The 21,325-nt window shown below is 41.2% G+C and overlaps 1 protein-coding gene across 6 annotated transcripts in view; it reads right to left on the bottom strand.

Annotated features, from left to right (window-relative positions):
- Positions 1-21,325, bottom strand: part of celf4 (CUGBP, Elav-like family member 4) — a 118,400-nt gene that overhangs the window by 93,586 nt on the left and 3,489 nt on the right. Inside the window, exon 1 of one of the 6 annotated variants that reach the window (XM_058070938.1) lies at positions 4,578-6,444. The exons of the other annotated variants lie outside the window; for them this stretch is intronic. Within the exon in view, the coding sequence (XP_057926921.1) occupies positions 4,578-4,602 (25 nt within the window). The 5' untranslated portion in view covers positions 4,603-6,444. Of the gene's footprint in view, positions 1-4,577; positions 6,445-21,325 lie in introns of those variants that run through there. 6 annotated transcript variants of the gene reach the window in all.

Raw genomic sequence — 21,325 nt, 5'->3', positions numbered from 1 at the left:
CGGGTACTCCGGTTTCCTCCCACATTCCAAAAACATGCTAGGTTAATTGGCGACTCCAAATTGTCCATAGGTATGAATGTGAGTGTGAATGGTGGTTTGTCTATATGTGCCCTGTGATTGGCTGGCCATCAGTCTAGGGCAGGGGTGGGCAAACTTTTTGACTCGCAGGCCGCATTGATTTAACAAAATTGACAGGGGGGGCATAATACTATATATTCTACACGTAACAGTCCACCTGGAATTATTGTATCTGTAAAAATGTAGTGCAATCAGCTATATGTACTTGTACCATGGTGTACCAAGGTTGTACCATAATGCCAGGTTGTATATTACGTTTCAATGAAATACTTTGGGCCGTATTCAAACACTTGGCGGGCCGCATGTGGCCCCTGGGCCGTAGTTTGCCCACCCCTGGTCTAGGGTGTACCCCGCCTCTCACCCGAAGACAGCTGGGATAGGCTCCAGCACCCCCGCGGCCCTATACCCAATACTGTGTCTTGGAAACTCTCTTACTCTCTTTTAGTTACCTAAACCAAAACTAAACTGTATTAAATATTAAAGACAGGGCAGTGACCAGTGATGTCCTGCTTCGATGACAGTTGCCAAATTACCGGTTCAGATGAAATGGGGTGATATTAAAGTTTGCTTTATACTTTTATTTCAATATATGCTCATTCAAATGATAGAAAGCTGATAAAATCAATTTTACAGGGCACATTTTTTCCACTGAAATGATGATTGCCTTATAAGTCACATGAATCACAATGCATCTTTTCCCCCAAATTACTACTTCGCACTGTTACTGGACACATGAATTACTTCTTGCCAGCAGAATTCGCCTGGCGCCACCCAAGACTAGACAGCTAAGGGACAAGTTATTGCTGAGAATCTCTAATTATCGCTCACCCATTAATTCAAGGATTGTAAAAAAGGCTGACATAAAAAAAAAAAAGTTCCCCTCCTAACGCGCTATCCTTTTATTCCCACCCACAGATGGGGAGAAACTCCCAGTGATCATTTAAATATTTCAGAACATCTTGGTAAAAGCCTCAAAAGAGTCAATAGCATTAAAAAGCTTTATCCTCGGCACAGCTGAACCTCAATTCTGCACGGCCCTGGATCGCTGCCCTGGAAAACTTTGGCATGCAACTTTGTTTGATGCTGTCCAATTTCAGGCATCCAAAGAATATCAGTTGCAGTTTTCTTCAATGAGTTGACCAAGGGCAAACACAAGCGTTTTACCTTTTAGAAATGATCGAAAACTATCCTAATGGAGTGCTAAGGTTAAGATTGCACTAGAAATAAAATAAAATAAATAAAATACAAATACAAGGCCTACAATGGACGCATTCAAATACCACACCGTGAATGATAAGTAGTATGCTATACTGGTCGCTAGTATTGTTACTGGTGACCCACACACTCACCACGCTTAAGTACACACATGGGCTACTATTGTGTAAACCATAACAAGCTGAAGCTCAACTCTCAGCCTCCAATATTACTTAGTCTGCACGCCACTCTTGTCCCCTAGGGAACCCATTTAGGGACCCCAACACACACACACGAGCATTATTTAAATCTTAAATGCCTTATTTACCCTTATTATGTCTACTATATTGGGGAATACAAGTATAAAGGTGACTATAGGGGTGTTACTTCATGTCTAGAGGTCTCTATGTTAAAACAGTATTTAGAAGGTCAGGCTGACGTCCCATTAGAAAAGTTAGCCAGTTTGTTACTAAGAACTCAACTCTCAGCCTCCAATGTCACTTACAATCTGCACGCCACTCTGATCCCCTAGGGAACCCATCACACACGAGCATTATTTATATCTAAATGCCTTATTTACTCTTATTATGTCTACTATATTGGGTAATACAAGTATAAAGGTGACTATAGGGGTGTTACTTCATGTCTAGAGGTCTCTAATGACATTAAAACAGTATTTAGAAGGTCAGGCTGACGTCCCATTAGAAAAGTTAGCCAGTTTGTTACCAAGAACTCAACTCTCAGCCTCCAATGTCACTTACGATCTGCACGCCACTCTGGTCCCCTAGGGAAGCCATTTATATCAACATACACAAGCATGAGTCTTATTTACATCTTAAATGCCTTATTTACTCTTATTATGTCTACTATATTGGGTAATATAAGTATAAAGGTGACTATAGGGGTGTTACGTCCTGTCTAGAGGTCTCTAATGACGTTAAAACAGTATTTAGAAGGTCACGTTGACATGCCATTAGAAAAGTTAGACAGTTTGTTACCAAGAACTCAACTCTCAGCCTCCAATGTCACGATCTGCACGCCACTTTGGTCCCCTAGGGAACCCATTTAGGAAACCCAACACACACAAGCATTATTTGTATCTTAAATGCCTTGTTTATTCTTATTATGGCTACTATATTGGGTAATATAAGTATAAATGCGACTATAGGGGTGTTACTTCATGTCTAGAGGTCTCTAATGAAGTTAAAACAGTATTTAGAAGGTCAGGCTGACGTCCCATTAGAAAAGTTAGCCAGTTTGTTACAAAAAATTAAATATGCTTTACAATGTGAGGCAAGTGTATTTACTCATCCGGGTAAAGGTTTAATTATATCGTCATATTGTGATACATCCCAAAAATATGGTGACACATGCTAAGGCCCATATTACCCAACCCCAATTGTAAGGTTTTGCTACTATCATTATCACAATTTGAGTATTTGAGTCAAATATCCTCTCTTGACTCTGATTTCAATTGAAAAACAAGACAAGAGCTCCTCACTACAGCCTCTGTGAGGAATAGTAATTCAATAAAGTGAGCAGCAATTCCTCAAATCCCCTTCACCTATGCTGACCTCTCAGATCATTACTCACAATGGTGAGGAAAGACAGAGGATGGAGGCTATTTCAGGGGACATGAACACTCCTACTTTCGCGTCGTATCATCTGAAAATCTTAAATTGTCAGCTGTAAAGCCAGATTTAATAAAAATCCACTTTAAAGTCCACAATATGAACTTGGTGAAGAGCGCTATACTGCGGGTGGACGGGGAGCTCAAATAAAGAAAACTTCAATTAGTGTTCAGCGCACACTGCTTTTTTTTTCTTTATGTAAAACTTTAAATTCTGAAGTATTAATGAACGTTGGTTCTCGGTATGATATGATTTCAGCAGAGGCAGGCAGAACTAAAGGGCAGCATTATGAAAGAGTGGGTGAATACATTTATAATAGAGTGTAATAGAAGTCGCAGCTCTCCTACAGTCGCCTTTGCAGATCGTACAGACGTTGCTCCAAGAAGACATTGGAAGCTCCAAAGACAAAGCAGCTAAGCCACCAGGGGGGAAAAAAGACAAAACATTAATATCCAGGTGATGAATGAAATTCAAAACGGACAAGGCTTCCACTTCCACACATTGTCTGAAACTATAGTGGCACTAGCAGTTACTAACTAGACCTCTTGGATGTTTATATGTAACCAGTTATTTAATTAGTTAATTGCAATCAATAACGACTGTTGTGTATGCAAACGAGTGTATTCCATATTTACATGCATGGGCATAAACCCCAAAAAATTATAACAAAAAAAATGCAAGATATATAGTGACAATTAAAGTTCAAAGTTTAAGTGCTCAAGGTTGTACGTGATTGAATGGCCATTCATTGGGTGCCATTTACAAGAATATACAAGGTATGCAATGTGTGAGATTCACAATTGTTTCTTTCAGCTGATAACTAGTCCATCGAGTCTTGGTGACACCATAATGAGAACCTCAAGTGTGAGAGAAAAGGGGGAAAAAAATTGGGGAACAGTTGAGGTTTAGCTGCAGTGTAGTCACAACCTCCTACCAGCCCTGAAGGAGCAGGTGGGACGTCAGTTCATTCACAAGGAGTCCAAGCCGTTCCTGGCTCTAGACCTTCTTCGCTTAGCTCGCCATCATTTTTCTGTACTAAAAAATTGGCCTGTATGAACACAGGGCCACATCAATTAACCTAATCAACTCCGACTATTACGCAATATACTAATTGCATAAAGTATCAAGACTATAACAATTAATATATTTATCTCTATGACATAATGTTGTATTATATTATTCATCCCATAATGAATCGTTTGACCCTCAAACAATGCACAACGATGAGCCAATTCAAGAAACAATACAAGCAGTTGATGTTTGCTAAATACAAGGATGAAGAGTCTTGAACCAGTCATGATGTGCTATATATATCACTATATTGACACTTACTATGGTACACATTATGTCATTGGATGGTCACCTCATACTTCGGTACGTGACAAAAAAACAAAAAAAACCTCAAACTATATTAGGAAAGCAGGAAGTGAACAAATGTAAATGATTGTAAAAGTACCAGATGGAGGAGTAGGATTTAATAAGCTTTGCTTCTTCCTACTCCTTCTGGACATGTGGAATTGGGAACTGATTATGTGATGCATTCAATTGTAATCTGATGCATGTTCAAATGAAATTAAACCATTACCATAATTCTCATTTGCTGTTCATGCTAACCAGCCAACACAATGAGGCTGTGTGGCTAAGCTAAGTGAAGCTGATTTTAGCAACACTTACCAGTTCCGTTCAATATATAATACATGAAATGCTCCTAGGTAGTGCTCCCAGTCACGGTAGTGGTAGTTGGTGCCTATAACGTATTTAGATGCAGCAGTGTTAAAACATATTGTTGCTTTGAAATAAATTTGCAAGCCTGCCTGTGCAGCAAGTGTTTCCCCATGTGTGTTTGGGTGAGTGGCTTCCTGTTAGCTATTTATTGGTTATTGTGTGTCATGTGATAAAGTGGTGAAATCCTGATTGGGTGCACAGAATCACATGAGTCAAACCACATGATCACCTGTTGCTGAGTGTTGGTATATTAAAACATTGTATTTATACTTCATATATATATATGCACTTATAATTATATGGAAGGGTATTATTAAATAAAAATATATAATATACAAGTATATATAAATAAATTATGTTGCCAATTTCACTTGGATACATATACAATTATCATCATGTGGGGCCTTAGATCTGGTCCACCCGTGGGTCTTTTGTGCCTTCAGTATTTGGGACAATGATGACTGCATTGTAATAACTTCTATTACATATTTCACATATACGTATTGAACAGATATTGGCTCAGTGGTACTCCGGTTTCTTCCCACATTCCAAAAACATGCTCGGTTAATTAGCGACTCCAAATTGTCCAAGTTCCCATTCGATTTTGAATCGCATTTGCAATAAAATTCATGGTTGTAATTACTAGATTTACATCCAGTTCCAAATCCTTCCACTTCTCTCTTCAATTGCCGTTGTTCACTGATGATACGAGCCAGGTTTAATCCATGAATATTCCTCACACACTTTACATTACATACATTACATTAATTTCAATTTCATTTCAAGAGCACAATACTAGTTCAAAAACCGCCAAACACAATGTGAACTCATGACAAAAAAATTAGCCCGTGTTGAAAAAAGCTCATACAATAAAGAATAGATAAATATAAAAAAATAAATATATATATAATATATAAAAATGATAATATATAAAATATATAAAAATGATAATATATAAAATTTATTTTAGTCAGTGCAAGGCTGCAGCTCAATTCTTACAATCCCCCCGTTTGTTCCATAATATTCCACATTCCCCCTTCTATTTGGTCCGATGGTTTTAAAGGTCGGGATTTCTCCTCGTAAATATCACCAGGAAATAGCTATTTAATTAGCTTAAAGGTAGCTAGCAGCAGATTAATGGGAAGTAATAGTTTGTCCAAGGAGCTGATGTCCCATTCAGTGCATTTAAGTCGCCGTAATCCCTCAGAAAAGTGGCCTATTTCTGCTGCAAATGTGTGTGCAGTGTGTGTGTGTTTTGAACAGAATGTGTGCACGTGTCCAAATCTGAGAGCGGCAGCAGTAGGCGTAAGCGGCAGACTTGCAAATAACAGAACTATACTTGTTGTATGCATTTAGTGCTATTGGTCTGCTTCTTTAGAAGCGCCTTGAGCAGCTCTTAGGTAATGTGGACTTTATTTATCAGTGACTAAAAGACAGAGCACATGGTGAATGCGCTTTTCCACATTGATGGACGCAACATCAGGAGCAACTGGGGGGTTAGCATCTTGGCCAAGGATACTTCGACATAGTCACGGTAGGACGATGGATCGAATCGACCACCTGAGCCTCTGACAAAACATGAAATATCACAATGGACATTTGTAACCTCCATGTTGGAGCTCATGTTAAAGTAACAAAATGACTGCAAAAAAACTCCATCAATCCACCCATTTTCTTCTCCTGGGTCAAGGTAGGGGGCGGACAGCTGACTTGGACTGGTTGCTAGGCGAGTTAATCACAGGGTGACAGTTAATGGGACATTAATCAAACCATGCCAGCTGCACATCGAGATTATTATTCATTTTCTACATCTTATCCTCGCAAGGGTTGCGAGGGGTGCTGGAGTCTATCCCAGCTGTCTTCGGGCGAGAGGCGGGGTACACCCTGGACTGGTGGCCAGCCAATCACAGGGCACATATAATCAAACAACCATTCACACTCACATTCATACCTATGGACAATTTGGAGCCGCCAATTAACCTAGCATGTTTTTGGAATGTGGGAGGAAACCGGAAAAAACGGGAGAACATGCAAACTCTACACAGAGATGGCCAATGGTGGAATCAAACTCAGGTCTCCAAGCTGTGAGGCCTGTGTGCTAACCACTTGAACACTGTGCAGCCCAAGTTAAAAATATTAATTCATTTGTTCATTTTCTACCACATTTCCTCACGAGGGTCGCGGGAGGTGCTGGAGCCTATCCCAGCAGTCTTCAGGCGAGAGGGGGGGGTACACAATTTGGAGTCACCAATTAACTTAGCATGTTTTTGGAATGTGGGAGGAAACCGGAAAACCCACACATGCATGGGGAGAACATGCAAACTCTACATAGAGATGGCCAATGGTGGAATCCAACTCGGGTCTCCTAGCTGTGAGGCCTGTGCGCTAACTACTCGACACCCTGCAGAGTTAAAAAAAAGTAAAAAATATTCATTCATTCATTTTCTACTGCTTTTCCTCACGAGGGTCGCGGGGGATGCTGGAGCCTATCCCAGCAGTCTTCGGGCGAGAGGCGGGGTACACCCTGGACTGGTCAGTTAAAAATATATTTAACAAAAATGTATGGAAACATTCTCTGAATAAAAAAAATAGAAGAAACAGTTGGAAGTTCTACACAAATAAACCAAATAACCAAACAACCTGAGTCTGATGAACAAAAACTGTTTAGTGGAGATATTTAAAAACAGTAAGACCCTTACAAATGTGTATGTGTGTGAGCACGAGAGAGAGAGTCCCTAAAGATAACAAGTGGCATCTCTCGCCCTGCTTCCCAGAGAGGCTGTCTCTAAGCTGTGCTAATCGATTGGCGAAGGAAGAAAAAGGGCGAGCTTTAATGTGTTGCATGTGAAGGATTTACTGGAGAGCAGAGCCTCGGAATCAATGGACTAGAAAATGCATCATTAGGACAGTGTCAAACACACACACGCACACACACTCTCACACTCTACCACCACCCTAAACCCCCTTCTCTCTCACCCCCGCCCGCCCGCCCTTCTCCTTCGGTCAGAACAGAAAACACACCAACTGGACATAGATTAGAGTAGATGAGAAGTTTCATCTTTAATGTGGAAAAAGTCCGACAGCACAAAGCTTTGGAAGACAAAGACTCTCCTACACATACGGTACACACCGTTTGTGTGTGTGTCCCAAATATCCAGTGGGACAAATTGCCATATCTTACCTCAGCCATTTTGTCATGAAATGTCTGAGTGACCCATTTTTAGCTTTCTACAGTATAATATGAATAATTAAACGCAGAATGACTTCTAAGGTGAACTCCTAACCTTGATGTACCTGGCCTCTGCTGAATAGTTAAACAATTGTACACCACATCGTGAATGGAGATTTGCGGGGCTTTTATCGTTTTCCTGCCAAACTCATTAAAGCTGTTTAGTTCCCACTGGAACGTTTTACTGATCACATCTGTTTTTGCCTTCTCAGAAATAAATCATCATCTTATTTGGATATGATTTCACCAATAGGCTGTTGGGGAGAGTAAAATACCTAAATAACACATACAGTGTGGTAGAAACCACGGTAATTGAATGGTATTGCGGCCGGAACGAATCGATTTCAGCAGCAACTTTTATTGCAAATGTTGATCCGAAATGCTGTGCAGCTTTTTTTTAATGAGTTATAAACCCAACCAATCTAAACCTTTACAGTCCGTGAGGAGGTGCTGATACCTCCGGTGTAGGTTTACGCTTGTGCCGGGACAGAGGAGCATAATCCAGATTTCAAAGACTGATCTTGAAACTGCAGCTAGGAGACCAGGGTTCAATTCCACCCTCGGATATCTCTGTGTGGAGTTTGCATGTTCTCCTCGTGCATGCGTGGGTTTTCTCCGGGTACTCCGGTTTCCTCCCACATTCCAAAAACATGCTAGGTTAATTGATGACTCCAAATTGTCCATAGGTATGAATGTGAGTGTGAATGGTTGTTTGTCTATATGTGCCCTGTGATTGGCTGGCCACCAGCTGTCCACAGGGACAGGAAGTGATGTCAAGGGTTCAGAATTGAGTTTCATTTTGCTGTGTTTTTATGAAAAAAATGCAATGACTCAAACCTGCAATAAAAGCCTGTTGTTCCGATGATCAAATCTGCTGGCCATTTTAGATATAAATAAGGCATGTGCTCATGTGTGTTGCTATAAATGTGCTACCCAGGGGAACAGGGACAGGAAGTGATTTATATATATGTGCCCTGTGATTGGCTGGCCACCAGTCCAGGATGTACCCAGCCTCTCTCTCGCCCGAAGATAGCTGGGATAGGCTCCAGCATGCCTGCGACCCTAGTGAGGATAAGCGGTACAGAAAACGGATGAATGGAGTTCAATGGAGTTGTGTGTTTTTCTGAATGTGCCTTATTCCAAGCCTTGTATTTTTCAATGAATGGCCTTAATGGTCCCATTGAAGAAGCTGTGTACTAAACAGATGACTCAGCTGCCACCTGGACTTTGACACCTTCTGTCGTGCCATATTTCTACCCCTCTATGGCCTGAATGTGCCAAAATGGAGTAAAATAGTAAAGAACTTTAGGTTCAACGAGGAATATGAGCATTTTTAATTTTTATACTATATGTTCTTTTAAAGGGCACAATACACCGAGCCTGTTCCTTGCATGTCAATATTGGACACTTCTTATAACCTTTGCTCAATACAGGAAGTTGCATCCAATTTGCACAGTGAAGTAGAAAATGTATGATGCATGGAAAATCTGTTGCTCACTTTTTTGCTATCTTTACAGAATGCTACCTGATGTTGGGGACGGCAAAGTCATTCACTCTGAACGAGTGAAAAAAAATAAATATATAAAATACACCAGTGAACCAAATGCAACATTGAAATGTAAAGTCCATAGCCGACCCAATTAGAGATGAAAAGATGGATGAACGGTATATGTCAGAAATAAAAAAACATATTGGAGGTCGGGTCCGTTATTCCAAAGTCTATCCACGAAAGGATGTGTGTCCCAGAGAACACAAAGTCTGCGTTGCGGGAGAGCTCCCATGTCTTGTCCCCTGGGTAAAACACTTACAGGATAAACACTCCCATTAATATTCTCCTGTGCACCTCTCCACTCGCTTCGCCCCTCTTCTCCTTCCCTTTCCCTGTCCTATTATCCTGCCTCGGCGGACATCCCGTCCTGTCCCGTCCCGTCCGCCTTGCCAACCTGCAAGATGGAGATGAGAGGACGATGCAAACGCGGGAGGGGGAACATGAATCATTACACTTCCTGTTGTTGCATGCCGTCCGTGGGAGGAAGAGAGACGATGCCCTGGGGGCCCCGATTGATTCCGGAGATTTAATTGGGTTTATTAGCCAAGATGTTGGGCCCCGCAAGGAGGGCTCCCAGAGGCCGCCGCCTCCCTCCCGTTCTCCCTCACCCATTCCCTCTCTTCTGAAGGAGAAATCCTGCGTAATTGTTTTCCCTCCATCTTCTGTGTCATTGTCAGATGGGTCCTGCGGGATTATTAGCAACCCCAGGTCCCTCAATAATTCATCCAGAGCTATTTATACACAGATGGAGAGTCCTCTAAAGTCTCCCCCAGTGAGCTTATCTGACGCTGAGACAGACAGAGGGAGAGAGAGCGAGCGATGGAGGGAAACAGGGCTACAAAGGGAATGCAGGCGAGAGATAGACAGAGAGAAAATGGGAGTGACACACAAAGACAGTAAGAAGGATGGAGAGAGGCAATCACAAAAAGAAATGCAAAGAGGAGCAAAGCGAGTGTGACAGTGAATAAAAGAGCGAGCTCCAGCAACAGCAGCAACGTTTTAGGTAAGACACAATGACAATGTTTGTGGGGTTTCAAGGAGAAACTCTGCCTTGCCAAAGCGAACAAAAGCACCATCCCGGGAATAGCATACCCGCACAGAACACTTTAATGGATTTTAATCTTCTCCCCTCCGTTTTCCCCATTTAACACAATTAGGATGTTTGCAAAGCTAACATGGACCACTAGTCACTCGCCATATAGGAAGGACACATGAAAGACACTTAGGGATTTCCATGCATGGAGTAAACATGTTTATCCGTCCTCTACAACGTGTCAATGACTTAAACCAACAAACCATCAGCCGGTCATTTCTTAAATCACATAATAATATGCCAACACGCTATTAGCAGGTTAGCTTATTAACATTTGTGCATTAAATAGCCTCTAATCTCAAACAGCAGAGCTTGCGCAAGCCTTCAAGATAGCTCAGACGGTCCAGACGGTATTTTGTGGACTCAATTATTTCACCTCTGTGTGCACAAAGTTGATTTTTAAAGCCGCTTTCATGCATAAATCAAATATATCCACAGTCTGACAGGCACAGAGCTATGTCATGATGTGATCAGAAGAAAACAGTTGCTATAACATATACTGTATATTGCTTTTAATTATACATTAGCGTCGGCAGTAAACACTAGAATTTACTATTCAGATGCTGGTGCAAACAAAACTGTTTGGCAGAGATGATGATGCTGAGGTTCTCATTGGGAGTGACCAGGATGGATAGGATCAGGAAGGAGTACATCAGAGGGACATTACATGTTAGAGACCTTGGAGATAAAGTCAGTTATGGGCCAGACTGAGATGGTTGGGACATGTCCAGAGGAGAGATAGTGAATATATTGGTAGAAGGATGCTGCGTTCAGAGCTGCCAGGTAGGATGCTGAGGTTCTCACTGGGAGTGACCAGGATGGATAGGATCAGGAAGGAGTACATCAGAGGGACATTACATGTTAGAGGCCTTGGAGATAAAGTCAGTTATCGGCCAGACTGAGATGGTTGGGACATGTCCAGAGGAGAGATAGTGAATATATTGGTAGAAGGATGCTGAGGTTCTCATTGGGAGTGACCAAGATGGATAGGATCAGGAAGAAGTACATCAGAGGGACATTACATGTCCAGAGGAGAGATAGTGAATATATTGGTAGAAGGATGCTGCGTTTAGAGCTGCCAGATAGAATGCTGAGGTTCTCATTGGGAGTGACCAGGATGGATAGGATCATGAAGGAGGAAATGAGGGTAGCTGATGTGAGAGAGACAGATGCAGAAGACAGGGTTGGATGGAGGAGATTGACCCCTGAAGGGAAAAGCCCAAAGACACAGAAGAAGATGCTGGTGCAAATATTTATTATAACATAATCATGTTATAATAGCAGGGGTGCCAGCAGGGGTGTCCAGAGTGCGGCCCTGGGGCCATTGTAGGACACATTGTAGGAATAAAATGTCACAAAAAAACATCAGAAATGGTAGAAATGGAGCAAAATGGTAACAAATAAGCTGAAATATGGATGCTAATAATAAACCAAAGCATTATCTTTAAATGTATTATATACTGTATATATGATTACCTAAAAATATCAAAGTCATTTTGTGACCCTCGGTGACAGAAATTTGGACACCGCTGCTTTAAAGGTTACTTGAACGTTGCCATCTCACTTTATTTTTATGAGTGCAGCAGTTGGAGGAGCGTGTTTTTTATTTATTGGTGCATTTGATTTGTTAGTTGATGGTCTTTTTGAACAGTGGTGGGAGTAATATTTTGAAAAATCACACTGGAGGACATTTTTTTTTCACCTTTGGCTTTTTTCTTTCATCATTTTTGTTGCATGGCTTGATGAGAGAGTGTGTCTACATGGTATTGATGAATAAGCTGTAACGGGGGCTATTCTCTTTTCTTCACACACACACACACACACAGGGTTGCTCCAGGGGAAGCAAAATTTATCAAATAATGGATGCTCACAGAGTGATGTGAGCATGTACACGCACACACAGGCACACACACACTCCTCGGTCTCTATCTATAAACTCCATGAAATCATTCCACAGCAAGTGAAGCGCTGGAAGTGTATGACCAGGATTCCCATCTCCTGTTCTGTGATTAAAGAACCAGCCTAATAGGCTCTGTCTCGTTGGGAACCTGCGTGGAGGAAAAGGCAGAGATCTCAGAAGCCATTAAATTGCAAATCTCCAATAATTTGCTGAAGGCTTTCTGTCCAGATCATTCCCTGGCTGATTTGTGCATCGCAGAAGCACTCTGAATGGCTGAGCACTAACCCAGCTGAGCCCACCCACTAGCCAGCCAAGTTAGCCCACCAGAGGGAGAATGCAAGGCCTTGTTTATTTTCATATGAACCTGCAGAGTGGAATTTCTGGCCGTTTCCCTTTCAGCTGGGGCGCAATACGGGCAAAATGAGTGCTTGGGTGGAAAAAACACTCAACAACTCAAAAGATAGTTGAATTAGGACTGGGGAGTCTGTGAATCTTGACCGTTATTTTGTATTATCAAAAAATGAAATAGAAAATAATAATTAAAAAATAAATAAATAAATAAATAAATAAAATAAGAAAATTAAAAAATAAATAAATAAAAATAAAGTAAAAAATAAAGTGAATAAAAATAAATTTAAAAACCTTAAACTATATTAGGAAAGCAGGAAGTGAACAAATGTAACAGTCTTTGTCACTACTGAAATAAATGAATTTATCCAAGTTATTACAGTTTATTATATATAAGTAACAAATATATCATATAGTCATATCACCTCGTACTTCGGTACGTGACAAAAATAAAATAAAAACTTTAACTAAATTAGGAAAGCAGGAAAAAAAAACTTAAATTATATTAGGAAAGCAGGAAGTGAACAAATGTAACAGTTACTGCTTGTAAAAGTACCAGATGGAGGGGTAGGATTTAATAAGCTTTGCTTCTTCCTACTCCTGTTGGACATGTGGAACTGGAAACTGATTATGTGATGCATTCAATTGTAATCTGATGCATGTTCAAATGAAATAAAACCATTACCATTACCGTTATCAGCATCAAATAAGCTCTGTCATGCACACACACACACACACACACACAATTAAAGGGGAACTAAAACAGAAGGTCTTTTTGATAGACCTGAACGGTTATTTGTACTTGAATAAAAAGCAGAAAAGCTTTGCAGAAAGACAATGTCAAATCAAATATATCCATAAAAGAAACCTGCAAGGTATTTCTCCTCTGTTATCCATTCCCATTGATACTAAACCAAAAGAGCGTACAAAAAGCGACCAAAGTTGCGTTGCATTAATGAGTTGTGTAAGATCCTGCTAATATGGAGGGCACTCTTTGCTCCTGGGGTGGCTGAGAGCAGCGGGGGTCTAATTCAGCTCCCTTCCAAGGAAGGTCATTCTCCTTTCTTTGGCCCATGATGGCCAGAGAGTAGAGCACTTAAAACTCTGCCTATAAATTACAGCAGAGGGCGGAGGGGTCAGAGCCTGGCATGGAAGTGGGCCAGAAGCTATCAATCAGCTGGGGCCAGCGAGGGCCACATCTGTCTCTGGGACTCCCTCAATCTCTCTATATCTTCCTAGCGTTTGCTTGCCTCTTCTCTTCTCTTCAGAAGCCATTTCCTCCTCCCGTCCTCGCAGTGTGTCTGTCATTGTACGCCGTCTGCGGTTTGGGATGCACCTCTTTTCACAATATCCTCACCGGCTCTTTGAGACTGTCTGCTTTTTTTTTTTTTTTTTTTTGATATTCTGTCTTTGTGTGCACCCCCCGTCACCCTATCTCTCTTCCATGGATCTCCCTCACCTCTTTTCACGCATTCTCTTACATCACCCTGTTTCAACATCTCCCTTCGTCTCGAGCACTGTGTCGTTTTACGCGCTCTTGCACCATCTCCCTCTGCAGCGATATGTTTTGGTCTATCTGCTCTCCAACCAGCATAATAGGATAAAGCATTGATGTGCCTCCTCTGAACGGTGATGCTGAGAGATTGGCTCCAATGGTAATGTCTGATCTGCAAAATGTAAAAAATGGTAGAAACCAATAGAAGATTTAAAATACATATCCAAAGCTGATTCCTGATGTCACTCAGCTACCTGCCAAATATCACATATTTCTACGGAAAAAAAAACATTTACAATCGGCCTAAAAAGGAAAGCATTAGAAAGCTGTTCTGAGTTGCTAACGTCAGATGTTCTTGCATTTGCGAAGGAGAAGTCATATTTTAAACGAAGGTTGCTGACTCTGGGAGTGAAAAGCTGCAACGTGTTCTTACTTGCAGTGATAGCACAGGCTATAATAAGTCAACGACTAGATTTCGTTGAGGAACTATAGCTACATTATTGTGTAGCTAATATTTTGACTCGTATTGAGGGTTGCATTGAGTTAAAAAAATTGTCCCCGGGGGGCCAGAACAAATATTTAACACGCACACATTATTTTATGCTGACTGATGCTAATGCTCTATGCTAATGCTCTTAATAAATAAGACATACGACTTGCAAGTCATGTCGCCAGTTTGGATGTTTAAAGTTGAAATACTTGGAAAGCAACTGGTGGACCGGATTCAGACACTTGGTGGGCCGCATGTGGCCCCCGGGCCGTAGTTTGCCCACCACTGGTGTAGCTGGACCTAACTCCACAAACAGTAGGGCCGTGTGTTGAACGTGAAAGAAAATGCTATCCCGTATTTCTTCATATATGACTTGGCAGAACTATCCATCCATCCACCCATTTTCTATGCCGCTTATCCTCACTAGGGTCGTGGGCATGATGGAGCCTATCCCAGCTGTCTTTGGGCAAGAATCCCAACAATTTCCCAGAACAAAGCCTATTTTCTGATTAATTAACTTGCTTGGATGCAATGTTTTGGTTAGCAACATATTCAAATCGACTCCACAATAAACTCGGTAACATCAGTAAATAATAAACTCCATCTATGAATTTAGTACCCTTTTTTCCTTGGGGGAAAATTATTTATTTCCTTGAAAATACTTTATTTTCTACAATGTAATTCCTGTAATTATGCCAAGGTTTAGGTATTTTGAAAAAAAAAGAGTCCCTATATTAAAAGTGGAGTCAGTATGTTTAAAAAAAGTCATCTTTTTTATAGTGTGTTGCTTTTTAATAACAACAATAACAATGTTTCTTGCGGCTTTTATTGCCGGTTTCATTACATTTACCAGCCAAATCCTGGGAAACTTCTGCATGACTTAGTATTCCTCTTCCATTTTCCAAATCACATTTTCCAAATGCTTTGAATAATTGAGCGGGATCTTTGGGAAGCCCTAACCCTCATCCCTACCTTCCTTTTACAAGTCAACGTGGTACATTTTTAATTGGAAACATGAAATAAGCATGAAGAGAGATGGTAGGAAAAGTCGACTGAATCAGTGAGGTTTAGAGGAATGGCGGACACGCGTTCGTCGAGAGGGGGGGGTTGAATACGCGTGTGGACTGACAGGTTGCACATGCACGAAGGTCTCTGACACGCATTCTGTCTGTGACAAAGTGTACAAGATTCACGTAATCCCTGATTTAGAGTATCCCCGGCTGACAGACCCAGATATGCCACTTTGAGTTACGTTTGACCATTTTGGGAAGAATAAACATCAACTCAGCATTCTTGAAATGATAAAAACATGTTTGAATAAACCCGAGTCGAATAAAAGTCAGGTTTTCAAATGAAAACCGTGTAAAGGACAGATATCGGAATAGAGACAGACATAAATGGGAATACATTATGTGCGCTTCAAAACAAATAAATGACATCGGGGCAGAGAGTGCAACTTGAATTATTACGGACTGGACGTGAATTAATGACCCACTGTCACTGTTAGCAGTGACAAAATTAAGGTCTATTTTTCATATTGCTGCTGTGTCATGCTGCTATTTCCTCATGCAAAAGCTTCTGCAGTGCAGGACTGCAGCAAGCCTTAAATTCATGTGCATAGTGAGGGCTCCATTCCCTTTTGCACGTTAAATATTAATATTACTATAGTATTAAGCATAGACAGATACAATTGAGCATTCCTTTTTACAGGGAAGGCCTGTATTCTCTGTGGTATAATCACGCATATATTCTGAGCATATGCATATAAAAAAGGATGAACATACATGATAAATGTCAAGGGGAAAGCTATATTACTATAAACGTGCCGCACACACACAAATACTGGGGACAGATTGTATAACATTTCCTCTTATAAAACCTCGTGAATGTATAGTGCTAGATAAAAGAAGGCGGCTCCTCTAATCCAAAGGGCAAAACAGCCGTTTTAGAGTCTGAAAAAAAGAATATCTAACTATCCCATATACAGAAAATGAGACAACAGTAGCAGGAATGGAACAACAAGTGAGGAACTATCTACAGCAGGGGTCTCAAACTCAATTTACTTGGGGGCCACTGGAGCTTGGGTCTGGGTGAGACTGGGCCGCATTAGGTTTTCCCAAAAAAAACACAAAAAAAATTTAAAAAACTTCGCTTTGGTTCCAATTTTCTACAAGAAAAGCTCTGACAAAACATTCCACTGTTCTCAAATATCCTACTTTTTATTTTTCTACACAAAATAAGATGAAAAATAAATAAACAAATCAAGAATAAAGAAAATCATCAATCAGTAATATATAAATATAATAATAATAATAATAATAAAACGGCAAATAATAAAAACTTAAGAAACCACATATAGGTGTTGGGTAGACAAATTATTTTTTGTCAGATTAAAATGAACAAAGCATTATTAGAGCCCTGTAGACATGACAAAACACGACTATAGTCACATTTATACTCTTTTTATTTACAACATATTGCGCAACTGCAGGGTCTTGAGACACATGCTAACTCGCAAACTAGAGAGCTAGCTAGCCTTCAAGTTATTTCCTTTAAACTTAAATAGCCAAAAACTTACCACTTCCACACGGATAGGGAGGATAACTATTAACAGTTATTTAACCTTTAACATGAACATTAATCAAACGTAATAATTTTTTCTGGGTACATGATACCATACAGCATCCATATCAAACTTAAACAAACATTAAACTTTCATATCAAGGCGGGGGGCCTCAAACTAGTGTCCTGTGGGCCACATTTGAGACCCCTGATCTACAGCCAATCCAGTGAAGCCTCTATTTAGTTGTCTTTATATGTCATCATCTAAAATACTTAAAATACAGTGCAGGTTCCAACCGCAATACGGACTTAATGAATGCAATCACACAAAGAACAAAGGTACAGTTCAAAAGCAACTTGTAAGACTTTCCTACATTTCAGAAGTATTGCACTCCCCGTTTCAAAAACCGGCCACTGGTGCAGCAGAAGATAGGAGTGGAAGTAGTATTAAGAAAAAAAAAATCAATATACCCAAGGTGTCAAATTTTTAGAAGTTAAAAACAAAGCAAAGATAATATATGTGATGCAAGAGCCTGGGAACAGAATATTTAGATCTCCGAGGAGTGAAATTCTGTGGAAAAATGTGTTTTTTTTTTTGACTGAAAGAAATGTCCATCCATGCAATGGATGCAGCAATAGGAAAGCAAGACCTGAAACCATATGGGAAACTAAAGGCCAAATGTTGATGAAACACAGATTTCATTTTAAACTCAGCTCTGGGCTATTGGTTGAGCGGTTTTAGGTGAGCATAAAAACAGCATACCATTTGCACAGTGGGCTATATAAAACTAATAAACTCCTCGAAAAAAAAAAAAAGGATCTACCTATCTATCTATCTATCTATCTATCAGCATCTGCTCTTCTCCACAGGTCAGAGCCGCCGTCCACTGAGAGCCTCGCCTTGCCAAGTAGAGCCATTAAGTACGCACTAATGCACAAGTATACACTCGGACACTGCGTGATCTCTGAACTATTAACATTAAATGTTTTCTGCGGGTAAATTAAGTGGCTTCCGAGGATAATGTAATTCTGAAATTCCGTCTTCAGCAGCACTTTAAAAAGCATCAACATGTGGCCACTTGGTCTCCATACCACGTTCCCATCGAGTGGTACAGATAGAGTTTTTGTGTGTAGTGGGTTGATATGAGCTATATGAGCTACCGATACGGTGCTGGTGATGATTAGGCATGAGTCGGGTATCGCTTCTAAGGCAAACCACGACATGCGGTTCATAATATGAGAGAATGGAGGTCCATGTTTTTGGAATGGGGGAGGAAACCGGAGTACGAGAAAGAAAACCCATGTATGTACGAGGAGAACAGGAGAGATGGCCGAGGGTGGAATTGAACTCGGGTTCACTCGGCTGTGCAGCCTCCACATCGCTGGGGGGATGCTGGAGCCTATCCCAGCTGTCTTTGGGCGAGAGGCGGGGTACACCCTGGACTGGTCACCAGCCAATCACAGGGCACATATAGACAAACAACCATTCACACTCACATTCATACCTATGGACAATTGGGAGTGGCCAATTCCAATGTTTTTGGAATGTGGGAGGAAACCAGAGTACCCGGAGAAAACCCACACATGCACGGGGAGAACATGCAAACTCCACACAGAGATGGCCGAGGGTGGAATTGAACCCTGGTCTCCTAGCTGTGAGGTCTGCGCGCTAACCACTAGACCGCCGTAATTTAATTTTCCAGTTTTTTTTTTTTTTTTACTAAATAAGACATCCGACTTGCAAGTCATGTTGCCAGTTTGGATGTTAAAAGTTCCGTTAGGAAATACTTAAAAAACAACTGGCGGGTGGGATTCAAACGCTCGGTGGGCCGCATGTTTTCCATTTTCCAAATCACATTTTCCAAATGCTTTGAATAATTGAGCGGGATCTTTGGGAAGCGCTAACCCTCATCCCTACCTTCCTTTTACAAGTCAACGTGATACATTTTTATGTAGTTTTCCCACCCCTGAACTACATCCTTACAGTTATGTTCTGTACCACATGAACTAGTTGGTAACCCAGTGGAATGGCGCTATTATCCGATTAATCTATTTTAGTAGCATTTACGTACTGAATGGTGCCAAAATGTACTATGTACAGTAACATGTCACTCTTAGAACCGTTCCGATCAATTTTTGCTAGTTAATCCACTTCCTTCGACAATTGCACGGGCAAATTTTGCACATGTTCATGTAAACGTCGCTTCTGTGTGAGAGGTGTTATTTTGATCGCAGTACTGGTTGTGTACTGAGGTTGTGCAACTGCTGAGACCTCATCTAAGATCTGAGGATCTTAATAACAGTGCTGATACAGTTACAGTCAACTTGCATTAAGGCTAAGTGCAGCAGAGACTAACCAGATACCGTAATGATGCCTATATTACATCGTCCACACTACTTTTCTAGTTTTGCAGATACGGGGAACCAAACTTGCCGGGTGTTGACAGTTTGAAAAAAAGATGAGAGTAGATGAGTAGACTCGGCCATCCCTGTGCAATGTCTCCCTCTGTCCATGTATACACTATGTAAAGGTCAGTGGTTTTAATGAGAGGAGCACTGAGGTCAGACGGGTAGGAGGGTCCCTCCTTCCTCCCTGACAGGCTTCATGGCTCCACTTCTGCTGTTAGCATGCTAATCCTCGCTTGAGCTCCTATGAGCACTGCCTCTTTTTCGATTCTTCTGCATTTCTCATGCGTCTAACTACCTCCGTGCTCGGGCATCGGCCGGCCCCCGTCTGACGGTTCAATGCAACAACAATGTTCAACCGAGGCACTTCTCTTCCTTACAAATGAGTGTATTTCCTGTTTTTCGTCTTTTTGCTATTTGACGGCGATGTGCATGGAGAGTGCAGGGTGGAATGGAATGGCCTTTATTATCATTATACAAGATGTACAACGAGGGCGGCACGGCGGTCTAGTGGTTAGCAGACCTCACAGCTAGGAGACCAGGGTTCAATTCCACCCTCGGCCATCTCTGTGTGGAGTTTGCATGTTCTCCCCGTGCATGCGTGGGTTTTCTCCGGCTACTCCGGTTTCCTCCCACATTCCAAAAACATGCTAGGTTAATTGGCGACTCCAAATTTTCCATAGGTATGAATGTGAGTGTGAATGGTTGTTTGTCTATATGTGCCCTGTGATTGGCTGGCCACCAGTCCAGGGTGTACCCCGCCTCACGCCCGAACACAGCTGGGATAGGCTCCAGCACCCCCGCAACCCTCGTGAGGAAAAGCGGTAGAAAATGAATGAATGAAGATGTACAACGAGATTGTAGAGCTTCTCCTGTCAAGTTGAAAAAAGTATACAAAAAGTAGAGTAAAAAAAAGACAATTTAACAAAATATATACAAGATATCCAAAATGTACACATAATATTGCACAGGAGTAGACATATTGCAGATATATTAATTTTAGTGCAATGATAAATGGGTCTTAATGCAAATAATGACTGGTGTATACAGATGAGTAAAGTCACATATGAGTGTATTGTATTTGGTTGTTAAATAAATAAATATGTTTGAGGTAGTAACAGAGGCAGTGATGGAAATATTGCACATTTGCATTACGCTTGTATATCTGACTTCAGGGTGGTGGCGCTGCTGGTCGAGTTTACTTTAGTGAGGAGAGACTCTCCCTCGGGACACATGTTGCAATTCTCCCCACAAAAACACCCGAAATCAATAGCGAGGCATCTTGATAGAAACTGGACACAATGTGGGGCCTGAGCGTGCATTGTAAGAGAAGCTGAGTGTAGTATTCTGGGAGGAGTCCATAATTACACACACACACACACACACACACACAGGCTGATCCCAAAGCAAATGCAATAGGAGACAGAAAAAGATCCCACAGAGAGGATGATGCAACTGGAGTGAAATTTTTCGGCCGGAACGCATGCTGCATTAACGTAGACCTGCAGGACAAAAAACACACACGCACAGTTTTTGTTCGAAGGCAAATTTGGTTTTATCCTCCTTTCTGCAGATGGTACTTCTCTAATGGTCGCCTGTAACATCTAATTGCCTGCAATAAAACC

This window comes from Doryrhamphus excisus, chromosome 1 (genome assembly GCF_030265055.1).
Source record: "Doryrhamphus excisus isolate RoL2022-K1 chromosome 1, RoL_Dexc_1.0, whole genome shotgun sequence".
Classification (NCBI taxonomy): domain Eukaryota; kingdom Metazoa; phylum Chordata; class Actinopteri; order Syngnathiformes; family Syngnathidae; genus Doryrhamphus; species Doryrhamphus excisus.
This window is presented reverse-complemented; position numbering and strand designations above follow the sequence as displayed.